Genomic DNA, 22,345 nt, shown 5'->3' with positions numbered 1-22,345 from the left:
GCTGCCGAGGCCCTAGGCTCACCGTTCTCAGCAGAGCCTTGGAAAGGCTGGACCTCACCGTCCTGGAGGGGAATATGTCAGGAACAGCATCCTCCACTGCTCCCAAGGGAGGATTTCCAAGATGGCCATGTCAATGCACAGTTTTCCTCCACCTTTTGCTTTGGAGATCAGAGGTCCAAGTACAACTGGTTTTCCTACCACTTTCCAACCATTCCTATCAAACACTAAACCATGCCTCTCAGCACCTCACCCACCCGTCCTTTAAACACCTCCAGGGACGGTGACTCAACCACCTCCCTGGGCAGCCTCTGCCAGTGCCCAATGACCCTTTCTGTAAAAAATATTTTCCTGATGTCCAGCCTGAACCTCCCCTGGCGGACCTTGAGGCCATTCTCTCTTGTCCTTTCCCTTGATAGAAGAGGCCAGCTCCCTCCTCTCCACAACCTCCTTTCAGGTAGTTGTAGAGAGCAATAAGGTCTCCCCTCAGCCTCCTCTTCTCCAGGCTAAACAACCCCAGCTCTCTCAGCCACTCCTCGTATAGGAATTGCCTTGCGCTTTGAATTTCATCAAAAGCAAAGTTTTAAGGTATAAGCTAAAAAAGAGCAAAAATTGAGGGGACAGAAAATCCTGATCATGATCATGTTTGTCTTGGAAACTGGAAAGATTTTTATGAGATGTTACGTATTTTCACTGCTTTTCCCTCATTTCACCACATCATTCATAGGGTGATATCTTTAAACCTGCATGGCATGATGTAACATTAAAAGAGTGTTACAACATTTACACTCACTTAGACCAATAGTTTCTACTGAATCAAGACATTTTCTCATTTTCTAGATTAAATTGGTTCCACAGAGTGTCATCTAAGCATTGAACAATAAAAGCAGGAGACGCTCTGTTCTAATAAGTAAATGTTGTGGCACATACAAAACTACTGGTGTCATGAGGATGAAAAGAAAATCCAAGAGCAAAACCACAAAATCAAAATAGAGTTTCTAAATTTTGTAGGACGATTCCAAAGTTTTCTAAAGATTTACAAAGCATTAAAAAAAAAAAGAACGTGTTTTTTTTAATTTTTGTTCCAATGGAAGTTTCTGTGTTTTGTATTTATATGATAAAAGTATTGTTATTTAAAAAAAAAAAAAGAAGAAGAAGAAAACAACAAAACACAAAACACAGGCAGAGCCAAAGGGGGAAAAATCCCTGTGGGCTGGGCCAGGCAAAGAGAGAAGTGATGAGACACTGCAGAAATCACTGGCAGAGGGATGAATCTCTACAGCAGCGAGAGCAGTATTGACTCTGTCTGGCTTGGGCTCCACTTCACCCAAGAAGTCCTGCTTTTGAACAGGGAGGTACCAGTCACCATGACTCCACCAGAAAAAGAGGTAGCCTCCCAGATTTGCTTATCTTGAAAACACCCCTAACTTCTTTGGCAGCGGTAGCCAAACAAGAGGTGTTAAACACTGTTTTCCCTGGTCTGGTTGAACTTGCAACTCAGCGTATGTGGTGGCAAGTGCCCAAAATAGCTCTCAGTTGCCTCATCAGTCTCGGGAGCAGCTCAAAAAGCCTTCTGTCTTCTGGGACAACTTGGAAAAGTTTAAAATGTTTGGACTTATTTTGAAAGTACTCAAAGATAAGAAAGATCTTTTCCAAGGCTGGGTGAACTGAAGGTCACAACTAAGGCATTGCACAACACAACCCAGTAGGTTCAGCACAAAACTCACACAGGATTTCATCAACTCGCCGTTGCTGCTGCTGCCCCTACCTATATTCAGGTCAAGGCTGAGGCTTTTCCCCTTGGCACCTCACTGGGCCAAACACTCCCAATGTTTGTCCTAAATACTGGTGGAGCGATGCCAGCGAGGAGGAGGACACGTGTCCTTCCCTGCCAGGTTGCTGTCGGAGAAGCCCAGAAAAATCAAGTAAAACAGCTCCATCTCCAAGGAGAAGCTGTAATCGCTGCAGAACAAATGGTCTTACTCTGGGAAGGCTAATGCACACTTCATCCTGGTCAAAGACTAGTTTCTGATTGATCTTGTAGTATTTTAGGCTATCTCTCATTAGGACAAAGCCCAAATAGCGCTTGCTATGTTAAACGAGGCATCTCCAAGCTACTTTTCATACAGCAGCACTTCAGCACAATGCTCCCATGGGCTTTGCATGGACAACACAGCAGTCATTCCCCCCCGGCCAGAGTCACAGGAAACTCCTCTCTGCTGCACGTAAAAGCTCTTCTTTTTTAAAAACATCATCTGCTCTTGAAAAATCACTTCAGAAAACTGTATAGCCCTGTAGCTTCCTGTCAGGATGGGATAAGTTTTTTGTCAACATCTCAAGTTTCTGAGCATGCTTTCCTGTGCCTCGGCCAAAGCCCTTGGTATAACTTTCTGCTGAGTCAGGCTGCTGGTTTTCTTATCCCAAATCACAAATGGGTGGGTTCAAGTACTCCAGGCACTTTTCAAAGACAATTTGAAACCCAGACAAGCCCACTGGGGAAGTGCAACTCTTCTCCTGGCCAATTTGCAGTTGGGCTGGTTGTCTCCCAGGACGGGCAAGCCAGGCTGCATCTTCAGGGTGCAGCCTCCATCTCAGGAGGCAACTCCAAAATCAAATAAACTCCGTGATTTTCAGCAGCAGTAAATAATCCCATCGATCGTGTATCCACCAAAACTATGCCGGCTTGGCTGAAGTGCAAAGGCTCACATGAATACGCATGTACAGGCTCCAGCGGGTGCAGGACCAAGTCCCCCCAGTCCCAAAGCCCCACCAGATGCTTCCACCCGCTGCTCAGAAGTCACCCATTTTCTAGATCTTGCATTTAGACGTCTGTCCGCGACACAATTAAACAGAGAGAAGGCAAATGTGCAATGTACAGATCCATTATGCTTTATTTACATGCGCCACCATCTCTTTTACAAACTAGATTACATTTTAAAATGGAATACACGAGGCAATATCTACTAACACCAAGTGGAGTAAGCACTGCATCTCTACTTCGTTTGGAAAGGGGCAGGTTTTGCTCCAAAACAAACTTCCTTCCAACCTCTGTGTAGTAAGGTAGTATATTCCTCCAGGGCAGCTTCTTTTTTTGTTGGTTTTTTTTTACTATAAAATCCTCAGTAAGACTGCAACATGAGAGTGTCTGCTTTCAAATGAAAGTACAAGATAGCCCAAATGAAAAGTATAAACTGTTCAGCTCTTCGGTATGTAAAGACGGCCATGCGTGGTAAGGCTGTGGATTTAATATTCTTCCAATTTACATGGCTTGAAACAAAAAAACAGATAAAACAGTTTTACAGATACTGTATACATATTTTTTCCAATCATGCAACTTTTTTTTAAAAAAAAGTTAAACATGTGAAGCCAAATGTACAATCCTTTTTTTCCTACCCATAGTAACGAAATGTATCTGGTCCCCCTTCGCACCTGTTGGCAATTCCTAATGTAGATGGTGTACTAGAAACAATTACTGGACATTGATTGCCAAGCAATGATATCATTTTAGAGATATACATGACCTAAAAGGTAACTTTTTGAAGCGGTGGCACAAAAATTCCTGGAGTTAAGCAGTGGTCAACTATCCAATTATTCTCAAGAGAATTTTTTTTTACAAAATCATTAAATCAATCCCCAAACCTGTGACTAGGAACTGCGTACTTATCACTCTTTTAGACCTTTTACTTAGACCAAGTGTTTAAACAATACCTATGTAATTTTTCTGGATCTTTATCTGTTTTACAGTTTCAGAAGGAAAACTCGTAGGCATAAACACGTTCAAAGAGTCAGATGCCAAAGTTTTCAAAAACTGGGTTCCCAAAATTAGCCTTTCAAGCCCGTATTTTGACACCTAAGTATGTGGCCCTTTGAATTCAGGGAGATTTATTTAGCACCTCAGAAGAAGAGGGTGTTTGCTGGGCACCTCAGCAGGTATGGATGGCAATGACCTTCCCCTGGGCATGGGAGGACCTGACAGCCCTCCCTCCTTTGAGAAACAATGAGGGCAGAGCAGCTCCATCCCCTGTGACCACGCTGGAGTCCACAGCATTTGGTGCCTGACACCAGGCACTTCTGTTTGAAAATTCTGGCCAAGAAAATGAGCAACAGAAACCAAATCAAACCTGAGGAGGCTGGCCAAGTCCACTCCTCTTCGGTGAGTGTTGGGATGTTCTCCAAAGCAGCGGCCCAACGTGTCCCACACACACTAGAGGAAATAATTTCCTTGGCATGGCTGGGAGGCAGGTTAGGCCTTTCAGCTGCTAATGCTCTTATTTAAAAAAAAAAAACAAAACAAAACAAAATAAAACAAACCAAACAAAACTTCTCTGCCATTTCCTGAACAGAGCAGACCACAGTTTTCTCTCTCATTTCTGCCAATGGGAGCTAGCTCCATTGAACTCAAGGGGGCCAGGCTGCTGCAGCAGAGCAGAAGTTGCCCCCACCTGCTAGTGGGCCTTCCCTTGCCTATGATAAGAATTGCCTTCGTATGAAGAAATAAAATCAAATTATAGATTTTTTGTCACCTCGGCCATACCATCAAGTCAGGCCTTACCGGTGCTGTCAGCGACCTGGTTGGTGGTCTTAAGGCAGGCGCTCTGTCTCACCTATGCAGGGACCAAATGCTGCGCCCCAGCACGGGGAGACACTGAACAAGCTCTGCTCCCAGCTGAAACCATGGGGCATGGGGAAGAGCCCAGCCACAGGGTAGCAGCAGCCACAGAGGAGCCTTGGGAAAGGAGCACCAGAGGGAATTCTTTCAGTGTACACTTGCATTTTGGAGTGTAACGGGAAGCCGAGAGCTAATGCTACCTGCTCAGAGGATGCTCTCAATCAATTCTGGTAAAAGGTGCCTGCAACTGGACTCTGATAAGCAAAGCAACCCCTAGCGCAGGTGACCGCTGAGCCACACCAGCATCCTGGGTAGCTGGCTGCTGACAGAGATGGGTAATGAGCATCAGCTAACTCCAACCAAGTCCATAAACTAGTCCCCACGCTGACAAATAGACCACCTCAGTGTAAAAAAAAAAAAAGAAAGAAAAAAAAAAACAGATTTTTTTTTTAAGGAGTGAACGATAAACCCTTGGTTGCTTGGAAGAGTTGATATGCTACAGGGCTACGACAACCACAACTGCACAGAGTCTACACAGTCATAATTGCAGGGAGAAACCAAGAGGTGCATCTTTACGAGAGAATAGCGTGGGGGCTACGGTACAAAACCAAAACTTCCATCACACTAGGAGCTGTTGTTTCACCAGTATCACTTCAGGGATCTGGAAAGTAAGGAGCAAGGAAGGGCCCACGAATGCATGTGTGTGTCTGCGTGTGCATGACTCTGCATGTGCAGTGGCAGTGGCAAGGGAGTCACTCCACATTGCATGGGACACGGGTCAGTGGAAACTCATGCACTGAGACTTTGGGTTAAAATGCTAGTTCGTTTTCCTAACAACCATGCATAATGATCCATTTCTGTACATAATAAAATATATTTATATATTTATATGCATAATGCATTTATGCAAAGAAAAGAACCTTCATATATCGCTTTGGAGAATTATGTATACACTGTCCTATTCAGAACCTCTTCATATCGAGTTCCTACGTACCACTGGTGTTTTCCCCTCTTTTTTTTGTATTCCCCCCCCAGATGCTAATAAAAATTAATCAAACTTTCCAAATTATAGAGAGGATCTATACAGCACCATACCATTTATTCATTATTATTATTATTATTATTCATTTTACAAAAGAAAATCTTAGAAGCAAAATATATAAAACTGCCTTGTCTTTCAGTGTCATTTATCTTGTTGCAATCTATGCTCATATGAAAAGCCATTTGTATGATACTGTCACCTTGCCGTTCCCTCTCCTGCTTCTTCTGCCACAATGGATTATACATAATGAGAAGGAAAAAATAATCAAGGCTATGTCCAAAACAGGAAAAAAAAAGGATCACTAATGCAGTAACACACCCTGCAACAATCTGTGCCTCAACTCTCAGCGTTGCCACTGCAAGTCACTTGCTGATGCCCCGCCTCTATGTTTAGCTTTTCTGCGAAGTGGCGTATTTCTCTTAATTTTTGCCTTCTCAAACACATCTTTACAGGTGGCTATATTCAACCTGTTTGGCAGCTCAGCTTGTAACTCCTTCCCAGTTTGCTGCAGTAGTAGGTACAGCTCGCCTAACAGAAGGTAGCCTGCTATGGCAGGCAGCAAACAGGCTGCACATGTGGGCAACGGCATCCGCTGTCGGTCTGTCCTCACGAACCAAGAGGCAAACTTACCAGCTTCCCTTGCTTTGTAATCAACCCTGGTTTGACGCTTATGGAAAACAGGGGTGTACCATTCAATTTAAGGAAAGAATAAGAAAGAAATAAACCAATCCAACAAACAAACAGACCAAACACATCACCTCTCTCTGGAATTCAGCTGGTTCCTCCGTATAACAAACGCTATATATTCAGCAAACCCTGACATCAGAGCAGTGTTGGGTTATGATAATTTCCTTGTGCATGTGCAGTACTTCAGGTTCCCCAGGGAGAGAAAGCAAAAACGATTCAACAATCTAAGGAAATTGAACTGGAGGTTTTAGGGAGGAGGGTGGGCAGACGAGGAAAACCTCCAAAAAGAAAAGCCAACTTAAAACATCCCATAAACCATTAATATATTGAAACACCACATACTCATTGACAAGTAACTACTGTAAAGGCTACAGAGTGTGTTCTCAACAGGATGGTGCTAAACATTGTCTCCACAGCAGGTGCTTGGCCATCCCAGAAAAGGAAGATTTGCATACTTCATAATGAGTTCAATTCCCAAAAAGAAAAATGAGGGGGAAAAAAAAAAGAAAAAAAGAAAGAAAGAAAGAAAAAAAAAAAAGGAGGATCTTCACTCCGGTGAGGGGCCTATTAACAGTCTGCTTCATTAGGAAAATAATGCAGGGTTCACAAAGGTCGTAAGCTGTAAACAGTATCACTGTCCACTTGCTGACAGCAAATTTGGCAAAGGGTTCTCTCTCTACATCTCGTGTCAGTTTGAGGGCCTGGAGAGGAAGAAGAAAAAGAAGAAAAGACAGTGAGATTGCTGCATGTAAGAAAAAAGCACAACAAAAAAAGGCAACAGAGCAAACCTCCAAACTCAACAACACCTTACACTGATAAGCAATTTTGATTTGTTTGCACCCAGAAGCTTCAAACTTACAGCAATGAAAAAATTGCACTGCGACCTTGCCTGAAGACACTTCTCCCTTGCCAAGGGTAAAGCACGCTTCTTTGCTGGTTTAGCTGCTCCTAAGCAGGAAAGAAAAAGAACCTCTCTGGAAAGAAAAACAACACCCAAGTCTGTTTTACAGAAACTTAGTGCCCCATCTCAGGTGCACTGTTTTATTTTATTTCCAGGAGAAGTATGGAAGGATCCACCAGCTTTTCTCCATTTGTCATGATCAGCCTTTCTCAGCATCACCAAAAGGCTGGACAAAGGCGATCTTGAGTGCTATCATGAAGCACATGCAAGATAAAGATGATCAGGCCCAGTCAACATGGGTTCATGCTGGAGAACAGGACTTATGAGGAATGGCTGAGAGACCTGGGGTTGTTCAGCCTGGAGAAGAGGAGGCTGAGGGCAGACCTCACTGCTCTCTACAACTACCTGAAAGGTGGTTGTGGAGAGGAGGGAGCTGGCCTCTTCTCCCAAGTGACAGGGGACAGGACAAGAGGGAATGGCCTCAAGCCCTCCCAAGGGAGGTTTAGACTGAACATTAGGAAAAAATTTTTCACGGAAAGGGTCACTGGGCACTGGCAGAGGCTGCCCAGGGAGGTGGTTGAGTCACCTTCCCTGGAGGTGTTTAAAAGACGGGTGGATGAGGTGCTCAGGGACATGGTTTAATGGTAGATCAGAATGGTTGAACACAATGATCCTGGGGGTCTTTTCCAACCTGGTGATTCTGTGATTCTGTGATATTGACCACTACCCTTGAAGGAGAGCTGAAGAAGGCTACTCAAGAGAAGAAGCAAATTTGTGGTGAGGAGCCATGAATTTCAGTTCTGACTTTGGAGCTCTCCATTTTCCTACTCGTACAACAAAGCGTCAACAGACAGCGTCCAGCTGGCTTTAAAAATGAGGTTGGAGTCCAGCTTGCTCTATAGCCATGAAACTTCTCTGCAGAGGGAAACGCACTAGAAAGACACCTTGGATGCTGCATGGACATAACTACAAAGGGACATGGTAAGTACATACAACACCAAAAACAGATTAATATTTCAACCAGGTGGGACAAGGGTCAGGTTTCTAAAGGTACTCAGTGATTTAAAAATATAGGCAGGCACCAAGTAGAGTTTTGGAATGCATGCACATTTAAACATTCCCATGAAATCCTCTCACATGTTCAGAAAGCCCACTTGGTAGCCATTCACATTACTGGGCATGTAACTTCTGGCTCTGAAATGGCTTCTGAAATCAGGGCTTTGTCCTCCACACCACCTACAGCCTGTTTAGGATTTTCCCCAAAACGAAGGATTGGTGATTTATTTATACAGTGCAAGAACAAGAGGACACTTGCTGAAACAAAAAAAGCCATTTGAGTTGATTACAGGAATATCTTTACTCTCAAAAGATCCTGGTATCAGGCACTCTCATGAAAAATGGTGGATTTAGGAGGATTAATCTGGACCAGCATCTCCTGCAAGGGAGATGACTCAAAAGCTGTCATGAGATGACTCTCCACCACTGCCCCTCTCCTTTCTAAGGTGCCAGGCACTGATCCTGTGATAACCTTTTATTAAAGCGACCTATTCTGATAATGCTAAATGATTGATGGAAATCTAATCACTTTGTCTCATGGTTATTGGAGCAACAGTGTGACAGCTGCTCCCTGTGCCATTAGGGGAGAACTTCATTCAGCACAGCTTAGGGAGCAGACAGATTGTGTGTTTCACCCAAACAAAATTTGGATTTAGCCTTAATTATGTGGAGGGGTCTGGGGTAGGCTGTTTTGTGAATAAACGGATTTCCGACTGGATCAACATATTGATTTCTTCATTTTCAAAGGGCAAATTAACGCTAGCCGTTCGTTAATATGACTGCCTGGCAATGACTCCATTTGGTAAATGTGTCCTGATGGCCGTAACAAGGTCAGCAGAAGACACCCAGACAGGCCTGGCAACTGCCAGTAAAACCTGTGTCGTGGCTTGTATGCAGCTCCAACACGTGCATGCTCTTTTCCCTACTCCTCCTTAAAGCCTTAGCATCAGGGGGGCTGGAAATGAGTGACTTCCCAAAGTGCAACCTCATCCAAAGGCAAAGCTTGGGTCCTGTGCAGCACAGCCCAGCAAGCCAGCTTGCTCTCGTGCAGTCATCAGTTATGTTGAGCGTGGGCTTAACTTCAGCATGTGAGAGGTCTTGCTGACTTTGAATGAAGCTTTTAATTAAAAGTAAACAAGTACAGAAACTCCCAATGAACTATCAGAGTAATGTTTAACATCTCCATTAAAAATGTATGTAAAATATTATACTTGGAAACAAAGTGAGAAGAGAAAAAAATGGAGGATGGATGATGATGAACATCATTTGTGGAAGTGGCACCACCTGATATTTTTTTCTGGAGGACACCCTGTCCTTCAGACAGTGCCAACATTTAGGAGACAGACATACGGCTGAGGGGAAATTTGCTCATAGCAGAACCAAACCACGCTCTATTTTCACAGCTCTATTTACATGGACTTCGCAAATTTATTAAAAAATGAGAAGTAGATCAAAGTCTTAACCTTCCTGCCTTCAAATTACCCCATTAAAGTCCATAATAGACCCACACTCTCTCACTTTCTGCCTCACAAAAAGCCTCTGCTAACCCAGAGTTAGTGGCCTGCTGCTACACAGCAATGAAAACTGTATCAAGCAGGGAAGCAAGCAATCCAGATACGTCTCTGTTTATCAGTGGTTCTCAATCACGACTCCCCAGTGTTTCTCTCCCCCTGTCCCTAAATATCTCCAGTTGCATTTTGAGCCACCACGAGGCTTTCTCCCATTCCTGACAGCTGTGGGAAAAGCTGCGGCATCACCCTGAATTCACAGAGGTAGGCGAGGTTTCTACTCTGGTGAGCCAGGATGATGCCATCCTCTAGGAGCAACACAGCTTCCCAGGTTAAGTACTGTACTTGTTTTCCTGCCCTTTACTACTGGGTCCTGTTTTGGGGGATAAAAGTAGCACAAGTATGAGCACAGGAGTCAAGAAAAAAGTATACAGAACAGAGGTCAAGGAGGGGTACAAGAAAGGTGTAGTTCAGCATGGCTAGTGGGTTTAAGCAGTGTTTGCTAATTTGCACAGCCAGGGTATAGAGCCCCCTCTTATGTGTGGCATGTTGTTTCTTAGGCTGGTGGGAACTTCCAGAAAGGGCACTACTGGAACACATCACCTGCCTGTACTTCTTAAGCCACTCCCTGGAAAATTCAGTTCTTCCTTGAAAAGCTCCTCTGCCAAACCTGAAGGACATTTTCAGTCATCAGGGGAGTGGAAAGGAAGGAGGAATTCTCGACTTTCTCATTAAGTTTCTTAGACTTTCTTTGCTGAAGACTTTCTTCCAAAGAAAGAAAAGGCTTTCTTGAGGAGTGTAGTCTTCACAACTACATTGATACCTGGGCTCTGTCACACACACATTGAAAGAAGCAGCAAGCAATTCCTATAGGGTTGTTTTGACGCCCTAGACACAGAAGGCTGGAAAAAGATACATCTGCTGGGCATTAGAAAAATCCTTAGTGCTATATCCAGCTACAGTTTATGCAAGCATATATGCACGTGGTTGGTGCAATTAATGACTTTAAAACAGAAAAAGCATTAAGTGAGGGGTAAGAACGAACTTCTGCCATCCCACAGACATTTTGAACACTAGATGCAAAATCTATTTATCCTATTTGGTGGAAAAGTGTTTCCAATATAAAAAAAGCAACTATTTCTGTATTTTCTAATTCTTCACCTTGCAAGCAATTATGCGGGAGATGAGATGCCCTTTTCTTCTGTCCTTTTCTCTGCTTTCCCATCCTCTACGTTGCTACTAACCTGTTACCAATGCTACTCTTGCTTTATACTGTGACCAAATTTTCGGTTGTGATGTTCCTGCAGCAGCAATTCCTCACCTCTGTCTCACAACATTCCACCACCTAACCAGGTGACCATCTCCCAAGCCCATATCAGTTCGTGCACTGTCTGAGTGGCTCTGAAGGATCATCTGCTGCTCGTTGCTTTCTCCCTTTGATTCCCAATAGTGCCTGTTAAAAAGCACTGGAAATTTCTTCAGAATAGAAAGGTGATGCATCAATGCTCCCCAGAACAAGGTGCAGATAACATACACTGGTGCTAAGTTTATGAGCAAGCTAACAGAGCAATCAGCACATACAGTTTTCTGTTAAAATAGAAGTTATGTGCACCTTTACATAATTATAGTATGAGAAACCACACTACCAACACACAGCTACTCTGTACATCAGCCTACCAAGGACCAACTGATTTGGCTGGATGGCTTGTTGAGTGGATCGCGTCTTGAAAAACATCACCACACAGAAGTTTGTAAAATATTTTCTCTGGGTACCACTCCATAACAACTCCCCTGGGACAGGAAATCCTAATAACTACTTTTACTGTCCAGAGACTTGGGATGCAAACAATTTGAAAAAAATTCACATGCTTTAGTGACAAATGTACACTTGTTATGGTGCCTCTGCCCCTTGATTTGTCATCACCAGCTGTACAGCTTCTACTCCAAAATGGGGGTAGGCTCAAAAAGCAAGACTTGTTAATGTGTGGTTGAAGTTAATACTCTGCCCAAGTTTTCACAGCTCAAGACAGAAAAAAATGCACAGTATTTGTTTAGAAACAATTAAGGAACATAACTACTGTGGCCAATCCTTCTATACTGACAAAATTGCAGCATGAGATTTTTTCGTTCAAGCAGAATAAAAATTAGGAATCCTGATGCCATGTCAGGTACACCACAGTGACATCCTGCACGCTTAGGACACTGCACTAGGACAGTTCTGTGCTGAGAGACAACCCCGAGGTCAGGGTGCAAAGCCCAATGGATAAAAAGAGCTGGCAACCTAATGTACTTTCATTCCTGAACTTCAGGCATGTTGCAACTTCACTTTTTTCTCTTTAAGTCCTACTCATAAAAATAGATCTTTAGAGCTCAGAACTGGGAGCAGAGAGTGAGTGAGAACGATGGAAAGAAGAACAACACTGGCACAGAACTAAGACTTATAGGACCTAAAATATTGCTGCGCTGGTACTTGTGCAGGCATCTAAAGCACGGAAATGCCTATTTTCTGTCTGTTGCTGCTCTTCCACTTCAAGAAACACTGCAAATGACAGCAGACAACCAAGTATTTTGGAAGTAAATGCAACTTAAGACAGCAAATCATTCTCTCACCCTTATCACCTCCCTGGAACTGTCGTGTGGTGCCACAACTATTGATATGCGCATTATTCTGATATTCCATTTGTCTATGGAATCATGGAAAAGTCCAGGCTGCAAGAGACTTTTGGTGAAGGCAGGACCTCAGGTTAGGTTATTCAGGGCCCTGTCAAGCCAAGTTTGGAATACTGCCAGCAAAGGGGACTCCACCAGTCCTCTGGGCAGTTCATTTTACCCTCAAAGGATTATCCTCAAAGGATATCCTTCTACCCATTTTACATACGATAAGGAGACACCTGGGGTAAATTGGTCCACTCATGCTCAAACACAGATCATATTTTCCTAATGTATTGGGATGTGACACTGAATGACCATATCCACAGGAGACTACACTTGCTCGCAGGAGGAGCAGGCGCATGCAAACTTCACGGCATATGTCAGTGTGTCGCTGCTCATACAGGAAGACCATATACTGCCACACTTATTTTAACACCTACAGACATGTCAGTATGAAGCTATGCCAGCTTTCCAGCACAAGCACTGCTGACACCCAAGTGCCTTTGAGAACCATCACATCTGGTTGGGTTCAATCCATGGCCAGCAGAGAGGAGCTTAGATGCAGGACATCATCTCTCTATGATGCCTCCGGGTTTCTTACTTGACAACTTGGTGAAATTTATCCCCTGCCTTTTGTTCAGAGGCGTAAGGAGGAGGTTGGAAATCCTGCAAGTTACAGGTGACACAACCACTGACTGGAAGACATCAGTCTGGGTGTTCAACACCCCACTTTTTAGGCAGGATGCTGCTAAACTACTGCAAATTTGTTGTATGGAAGAAGGCAGCCAAAAATGCTTGCAAAATACAACTTCTCTTAGGGTTATAATACATTGGCTAAAATAATGTCACTTTCTTTAGGCACTTGGGAGCACTGGGAAGGAGACCTCTGCTGTGGATCAGAAAAGGATGGGTAGCTGCTGCACTCTGCAAAAACAGAGGATTTTGCTTCCACTTTTGAATATGAAGAATAAGAGCCACTTTTAGAGCAAAAGATAGCTGCATGGCTGGAACATCTTGAATTATGGGTTTATAGTGCTATGGAAACGCGCTATGTACTCTTTATGCTGAAGGCCCTCATAGAAAGTTTCTTTTTCTCTGCCAGGCCTATTCAACCAAGTCTATTTTAAAAACATCAACCCTGCTTTAAAGCCTTCCCATTTTCCTCTGCATTGAAAGTTGAAAATGACAGGCCAAAAATGCTCACACAGGTCATACAAAAGAACTTCCACCATGTTCATATAAGGCAAGACATCTTCTATCATAACTTGCAAGTGGTAGAAAAAGCAAGAAAGGGAAGCTCCTTCCTCAAACCAGACTTTTTCTACATTTGTATAAAATAAATTATCCATGAAAGCCAGGAGAAGCAGTTTGCAAAAGCAGGCAGTACAAGGGAAAAACAATGGGAAAGGTATTCAGCCCAGCTGTAAGAGCGCATAAAAGCAAGTCATTCTCCATGGCATCAGCTGGGAAAGTGGCTTTTTTTCTGGAGTAACCACAGACAAACGTGGCTACACAGTGACCTCCATTAGCTGAGCCACGTCTCCATTCCATTACTGCTCAGCAGATGTCCGCTCCGCCAGACTCCAACAACTGCCATCCTCTGTGGTAATCCGAGTAGAAAACCTGATTAAATAGCCTCCATAGACTGGACCAGAGTGGAACATTCACACTGCCCAACTGCAGGTACCTGATTTAATGGGGTCAGCGTCCCCACGCACTGTGTGGGACTTGATCAGGGGTAGTGCTGATGGGAGCGTCCTGCTGGAGACTCTCCACTGCTGGCACAGGGAGCCTGGGAAGGCATTGTGTGAACATCCTTCAACCTCCCTTGCTAGGGCAGAAGAGAAAGGCCAGCTATTTACATATGGTGCCGCTCAAACATGTGCACTCCTGCTGCCTACGCTGTAACTGTGCTCTTTGGCTGTCATCAACACAAGACTTAAAACTCTCTTGCTGTCAGTTCACCACCTCAGCTGAGCACTGAATTGCTATGAAAAAAGATCTTGACATTTCCTCAGCTGCGTGACGCTACGTTTCTAAAAAGGATCTTTTATTACGCACTTCTTCAAGAAAATATGGTTTTTAGGGGGCTATTTAAAAGCCTGGCTCAAAAGAAGGAAAGGAGAAAGAAATAAACACCTGTAGCCATGCCAGCTATCAGGCAACAGCATGCCTGGGGACCAACACTGATGTGCTGTTCTAAACAATCATTATGGCTAAGTCACATGAAAAAGATGATTTATGAAGATCCATTCTGTAATAAAACTTGTGTGCTGCCAATCCAGGGAGGAAAGCACTGGGGAGACCAGTTGATGCGGGTTGTTCTAAAAATATCAGTTTGTACTGTCATCTGGTGAGAGTATGTCATCCTGTAATCTTGGCATCTGCAGGGACAGCAAGTTTCTGCCTAATTATTGCCGCTGAATCACATGACAAAGCATGAGGTACTAAAAAATCTATCTATATAAAACATCAACAGAAGAACACCCAAACCACAGGATCAGACCACTCTTCTGGCTTCAGCTGCAGTACACTCACAACACAAACCTGTGGAGGCAATCCTGTTTTTCACAGATCTTTTTCCTCGGTTAATAAAACCCCAAAACATAAACCTAGATTAAAAAAACACCAAACCCAAAAAGCCCAACTCCCAGAAGGAGTTAGTGATTCATCACGTTCATGTGTCAGCTCCTCCTGCATTCACACAGCAAAAGCCACAGCATCCCCGCAAGCGTAGTACTGGCCCCTGTATGCAAGGGGCTTCGAGGGGCACTACAGCCAGCAAGACAGGACAGAGGGCATTCCCAGCATGGTTTGCCCAGCTTTCCTCTCTCCTCCTCCCCAGCAGCCACAAGTGCCAAATTTGCTCCTGTGCCACTGGCATGTGCCTGGAAAGTGAGGAGCCTATTTGGGGCAGGTCTTCCTTGGAGCAAATGGGATCCCTGTTCCCACCAAAATACATTTTCAGCATAGATATTTTTGTTCAAAGACTAAACCTGGCACACATGATGCTCAGTTACTGGCAAAACCACCTTTCAAAACTTGGGCTGGCTGAAACAACACTTAACTGTTAGAAGCACGCCACTGCCTTAACCACTAATTCGTTAGAAAACGAGAAGAATTTGCTGCTCCTGAATTTCCTTTAGATTCCTTTAAAGGCAGCCAGCCCCATCTTGGCTGCAGTGTAACAAAACTGCAAGCCCTACCCCTAAGATCTCATTTCTGAAAATAAGAAAGGAGGAAGCACAGCTATGGTCCTGAGGGTGTTGGCACTTTCAGGCAAGAGGTCCACCAATTTCCACAATTTGGCTTTAATGAGCAGAAAACAAGCCTTCAGCTAAAGAATAAAAATCACCTTCCTCGTGGCATATTATCCAGAAGCTTCTGATTCAAAACTCCATCCAAATGGAGATCTGTGACCTTTTGTGACCTTTTCACTACCTACTTTGGCTTTTAAGATGGTGGTGGTGTAGTAATCAGTAAGTCATCCCAAGACATTTGTATCCGTCCTTTATATGACTTTCACCCAAAACCAGGTTGAATGCCAATTAACAAATTGGCAAATAGTCTAAACTGATATGGACTAATAAAATACCGACAGGCATTTTGTTAACGTTTCCTAGGAATTTGCTTTATTAGAGATGTTAATCATCAAATTGTGCCAATGTTACATGACGCTGCTATTAGTAGCTTGTGCACTCTACTGCTACATTAAGATCCTGTGGAACCTAGATGATGCTAGGTCAAAATGAGTGACGTTAACTGATCAGTGAAGTATTTTACTTGTTAACAAGTCAACATGACCTCAGCACAGCTCTGTTACAGACCCCCGAGGCTAGACAGCACATTGAAATCCTCTCAGAAGATGCAGCTAGATGAGTTTTTCAGATGATGAAACCAGCTCAAGAAGTTCCTGTCCTGCTTGCACTCAGCCATCCTCCACCCCCTGCCCAAGCCCTGCCAGCGTGGCACCGTTGTAAACTGGATCACTGAAACAATCAAGGTTAAAAAGCCTTCTTGGATGGGCTTGGTAGAGAAAACATCTGCTCAAGCAGTAGTTGATTACCAGCTCCTAACCTTCCAGGCAGCAGTAAATGTCCTAACCAGTCTCCCCTGCTGGTCTGTTTGGGACTGCTCTTTGGCAAACGCCAAGTCCCTTGGGACTCGCCAGCTAAGGACTACAGAGGAAAGCACAGTGCTGTGGGAACCCCAGGCTGAGAGAGGACCCATTAATTTCAAAATAAAAGCTATTCTAGAGACAGGTGAGGGACCAGTGATGTCTTTATTTATTAATAAACAAGCTGAAAAATCTATGTGATGATTATTTGAGTGGGTGGAGAGCACATCCAGTGGTTTTGGGAAGCAGGCAGAGATAGAGGAACAGAGACCCCAGCAGGCTTAAGAGGGGAAAATTATGGCTGAGTGAATAAAGCAAGAATAAAAGCACATTGATTTTCTCCTTTCCTTCTTACAAAAGAAAACCAAATCAAACCAAATTCAAATTCATTTATAGGCCTCAATGAAGACACCGTGAAAGGCTGTGCATTTCCAGCCTCACAGGCACAGGGCCAGCGCAGTGGGACCAGGCAAGGATCTCTCCAGGGATCGTGCATGGGCTTCTGTGGAGCAAACTAGAAGAACCACTAAACCCATAAAGCTCGTGTCTCCTGCACAGGATTTTTACTACCCCTATGAAGAAACTGTAGTTGATTTTCTCCCAAATTAAACCACTCTCTGCACCCAGGGTATATATAAACTAAGTACCTATGTACTTGGCTGCTTTATTTTCTTCCTGAAAACTGACTGCAACGTTTCTCTTATTTTCCATAGAAAACACAGCACTCGCTATTTCCAGATATCCCAATAACCCATTGTAACTGCTTTTGCCTGCCTGCAAAACACACCTGGCCACCCTCATGAAACGGATTTAGCATGAGTAAGCACCAGGCTGCTTTGCTGAAAGCACTCCCCAGTCTTCAAGCCTGTAAGGATCCATTGTTAGGATCGTGAACACTGCAGAAAGAAGATTTTAATTCAGGAGTCCCTACCGCTACAGCGAAGCAGAGAAGTAACTGAGAAAGCAATTCACAATGATTGCATCCAATGTCACATGAGGTGTTCCTATCAAAATATGAGATCCTCATAGAGAAGCGAACACTCACACAGTGCTGCTTAACACACAAGGAAGGGTGCATGATGAACCAGCTCAGCAGAAATCATCTGTGCTTGCACCTGATACCACAGGCACCCCGCAGCAGCCAGTCCACTTGTCAGAGAGAAGGAAAGAGGCTTCCACAGATGACTGGACAGTAATCCGTCAAGGAGAGCTGTTATTGTTAATAAATCTGTCCTTTGCAATGAGACACTGCTCACACAGATGTGTCAGTTCCTTTATTCAGAGGGAGCAGACTGAAAAAGACCATGATGCCTATGTTTTCCGTGAATGGCATGGGCCAAGGTGAAGAGGCAATGGTGAGCACTGATGAAGAGGTGATGTGGTACATCTCTTCCACACTGCCTACGCAAGCATCCCCACCAGCATCGTCTGCCTGTACATGGCAAATGAAGATACAATAGCAGGAGGCTGCCTTTTTGCCTGTGTCAAGCAAAGCTGTCAGTAGCATGTATTTTTTAGGCCTCATTTGGCAGACTGCACCCTTGGATGTTTCACAGGGATGACATTCCCACAGTCTTCTTTTTCACCTCATGCAAAAATGGTTTTTAAATACAAACAGCTCATGCATCTGGAGGAAAAGAGAACCGGTCAGCAAACTTGACCTTCTGCAAGTTTTTGCTTTCTGGTTCATGAGTCAATTCTTTTTATTCCTCTTTTCCTTTCTTAAATACTCCAGCAATGGAACTGAAGGAAAAACCCAAATACAGCTGTGGCTCTGGCCTTGCCAAGCTGTCGTTCCATGCAGGGTCAGCGGGAAATGGTGTCCTCTACAGCCCATTCCCGCAACAAATCTCCTGGTCTCGCTTTCAGTGAAAAGATGTGACAGAACCAAAGGAAATTCTCCCACTGAAACAGAAAGGGCTGTGCAAACCAACAGTTCCACTGGAGTGAGGCAGCTTTGCAGAATGATTGAAAGGAAGATTCCTGTTTTGTCCTTCCTCACTGACACCAGATCACAGTACATGTCTTCTGTGGTACTTCATACACACAGGAAGACATTGAGGAAGTTCACCACTGCTGTTCACCACCCACAAAGCTTCCCATTGAAAATCTAACTGTGAAAAAGAGAATGAAAACTCAATTAAAGATGAAAGGGGCAAATTATGCACCATAAAGTCAAACAACACCAACTCCTTCTTTCCATCCTTCACCCAGATAATAATAAAGTTGGAAGCAAGCTGCACACTGAATGAATGCCTTGTTTCACCTCACCACTGGGACACTCTACATACTATTCTGAAGTTAACAAAACACTTTCAATTATTTATAGCTAACCTTTTATCCTTCTATATTTTGAAAGCTACTCCCTTACACTAATAAATAAACAAGGGAGGAAGGGCACTTTGTGTAGCACCTTCCCCGTGAGTCAGTAAATATGTACGTGAGAGCAGGCAGAAGTATGGGCAGGAGCCTGTAGAATCACAAAAGGATGACAAGAAGCAATGTTTACAAGTTCAAATGCCCCCAGCTGCGGAAAAGAACACATTACTCTGAAAAACAAATTATCTGATAAGGCTAACAGCACCTATGCCAGAACTCAAAACCTACAAATTTTCTCTTGGTGGAGTCCAGGAGAAAATAAAACCCACTCCAGTCCTGGGGTGGACCAATTTTTGCATATTTAAAACATTAAACCCAGGACATTCCTGGGACCAGGAATCCACCTTTGCTATTTCAATATATAATTCGTCCATTTGCTACTTTTTTTTGGCCAAGAAATAAAATTAAAAAACTCAGATAACTTTGCTAGTTTTGCTCTACCACAGCAGCAATACAACTCTAATTTGGTCCAGATCTGCCCACACACCCAATTCTCGCTGCATGCACTGCTCTTGCAAAGGTGCTCTTCCTCCTCTCCTGCAGTACTATTGTTCCACTGACTGCAAAGCCCCATGCCCTGTCTCTGCATCACACAGTTCGGCTACGTGTGGCATTGGCTGCAAAGAATCCATCTGTTGCGACTTCAAAGAAGACAAGTTCGAGCTCTATGATTCCTAAAACCCACAAATATTCCCCTTTGGTTTGCCTGATTTGTCATTAACATTTCTCATGCCTAAATTAAGAAGGACGCACAGCATAAGATGCATGCTCACAGTGTTGCAGCTGAACAGCTTCTACAGCTTAGCCCTGTTTCCCTCCACACCTCCAAATGTTTCTTGGTTATGCCTGTTGCATACCGACACATAGCAAGCCATCACATGCCAAATTAATGTTATTAGTGTGCACTAACTATTAAGGACTTGGTGCAAACTCTAGTATAATTAAGGAATCAAGTATTTTACCACATCTGCAGGGCACTGACCTGTTTGCCCATTTTCCCTGTTCTCAAAGATCCTTCAGCCTGGTACCCAACTCTGTGATGAAGCCTGTTTAGCACCAGTGAAGTTCCCCACATTCAGACTGACAACGTTCTGAGCTGAGATGAGGGAATCAAAGTTAAAATCCAGACCATCTGCATCCATGAGTTCACTCCGGATAATGGACTCCATGTCACACTCCAAGCTCCCATTGAAAATATCCAGGTCCAAGTCACTCGGGAATTTCTCGTGTCCCAGGACCGGAAGGTTCATGCTAGAGGAGTACAAAGAGGAGCCTGAGAGCGGGTCGGAAAGTGTTTGCATAGACTGATTGACAGGTGACTGCTGATGTTTGCTGGATCCCAAGCTGTTCGAGTCACTCAAGCCTATGTTACTGATGGAATTGGACAAGGCACGGCTGCCACTAAGAGAGGAGTTGTGGGACTGGTGCTGGTGATGAGGCAGGCTCTGATTGACCAGACCGCCCTGGCTGGACTGCGCGGCAAACGACATCATGGGGTCATTCCGGAGCATTATATTCCTGCGGGAATTCTGGGCAGACACAGCTGTGCTGGCTTGTGACATGAGTGGGTCAGATTGTGTCATCATGACATCGCTGTGACTAAGTGCATCAGAGGCAAGGAGATCTTGCAGCGTCTGGTTGTTGTAATGAGAAATGGAAGAGAAGGTGGCCTGCTTATTCTCCTGAATGGTCTGCATGGGCGACTGGCGGAGGGAATTCAGGGACGATGGCCCAAACACGGCGTTGTTGAAACTACTTGACGGGGAACCCAGCCCTGAACCTTTGGAACCATAAGGAAAACTGGAGCTTCTCTGCATCATCCCTCCTGTGGGCGACTGCTGGGAGGGAGGGAGTGTTATATTGTCCAAGAGATCATCCATGAGGTTATCTGTCAGTCCATCATTCAAATTCATTGTCCCAGCCATATCAGTCAACCTAGGCAGCTCCACAGTACATGGTTTGTTTACTGATGGGGACAAGCTCGATGGACTACCATACAGCATGGGAGAAAGCGGAGCATCGTCATCTTGAACATCATCTAGTTCGCTGCTTGCCAAAATTGGTGACAAGCGGCCACTGATCGTACTGGCATTTGAATTTGTACGGGAGCGAAAATCTGTCCATGCATCCAGCTCATCGCTGCTGCGGGAGGTGGGACTCCCTGGCCACTTGGAGAGCTGAGAAGGGCTGTCCTCGCTTGTCTCCTGGGCAGTCTGCAGGGCTGCCTTTTTCTTAGCAGCCCGCCCTCTGCTCTTCGTGTACTTGTTGCTGTTGTCCATTGACACAGCGCGTCTCCTGGGTGCCTTGCCACCTTTTCCACCATCTGGGTTGATCATCCACCAAGAGCTTTTCCCAGTGCCTTCATTCTGCACCCTGACAAATCGGCTGTGGAGCGACAAGTTGTGACGGATCGAATTCTGCAGGAAAAGAACAAAACAAAACGTCAATACAAGCATCCCACTTCTTTTGCCATCCAAACCTTAATTATTAAACCAACATCACATGAAAACAACAAGATGGCCCTTCTGGACATCACCATGGGTTTCTCGGGTGATGGATATGGGAGGACTGGAGTGTGACTGCAGCATGCCAGCACACAGATGTAAAGCAAGCCTTGTGCTTGCACTAGCTGTAGGTTCCTGGTGCCCAGCTCTACACCCCCAGAAGCTGCATCCTAAGGTAAGGAGTGTGACACAGCTCTATTCCTGCTAGCAAGGAGCTAGACACTTCTCCCTGACTTTTGACTCAGGACAAAACTCTACAGCATCAGCAATCTTCCCATCAGTTCCTTGAAACAAAAACTGTAAAGACACTGCAAAAATCTGACTGAGGGAGTAGTCACTCTCATCGCAGCCTCTGCAAATGCCTTTTTAATTCTTCACGGGCATGTGTGTTGTGTATTTGTTATACTAATCCTTGAGAAAACTGCAAGTTGCTGTTGCTCCCCTCCAAAGGCACTCTGTGCATGACTAAACTGTACTTTCTCTCTTGATTAGAGGAACCAGAATTATGGCCATACCACAGAAGCCAGCCAGCTGTCCTCTCGCTATAGTACCCTCACAGCCTTCAAAACATGATCTGACACAGTACATGATGATATCCTTGTCCCTGTAAGCTGCTACATACAGAGTCGTATAAAGCTGCTGTGCTGTACAGGTTATTAGGAAATATGGTACTTTCAGGGAAGCCTGTGCGCAGTCTGCTCTTGTGTATTAGCCGCTTGCACTTGTCAGCAACATCTACCACTCAAAAACAACATTAACTCAAACCAACGAAAACCACCCCAGGAGGAGAAAGAGGCAGAGAAAACCAGCCCATTGGCAGCCCTGGCAAAATGACTCCAGAGTTACATCAAAATAACTGAGATGGAAATCCCACTCCACTCATGCTGCTGATC

At 44.4% G+C, this 22,345-nt stretch overlaps 1 protein-coding gene across 6 annotated transcripts in view; it reads right to left on the bottom strand.

The window, feature by feature from the left end:
- Nucleotides 1-2,863: 2,863 nt before the first annotated feature.
- FOXO3 (forkhead box O3) overlaps nt 2,864-22,345 on the bottom strand; it is a 99,908-nt gene continuing 80,426 nt past the window's right edge. The window contains exons 2-4 of one of the 6 annotated variants that reach the window (XR_011336964.1): nt 19,931-21,365; nt 4,119-7,036; nt 2,864-3,264 (exon numbers count right to left, since the gene is read on the bottom strand). Coding sequence is in view for 3 of the 6 variants with exons in the window: in XM_069851692.1 (XP_069707793.1) it covers nt 19,965-21,365 (1,401 nt within the window). In the remaining 3 variants the exon portion in view is untranslated. The other 5 variants (XR_011336965.1, XM_069851692.1, XM_069851694.1 and 2 more) reach the window with 5 other exon arrangements.

This window comes from Phaenicophaeus curvirostris, chromosome 2 (genome assembly GCF_032191515.1).
Source record: "Phaenicophaeus curvirostris isolate KB17595 chromosome 2, BPBGC_Pcur_1.0, whole genome shotgun sequence".
Taxonomy (NCBI): domain Eukaryota; kingdom Metazoa; phylum Chordata; class Aves; order Cuculiformes; family Cuculidae; genus Phaenicophaeus; species Phaenicophaeus curvirostris.
Note: the sequence above shows the minus strand (reverse complement) of the source record. Positions and strands in the feature narration are given on the sequence as shown.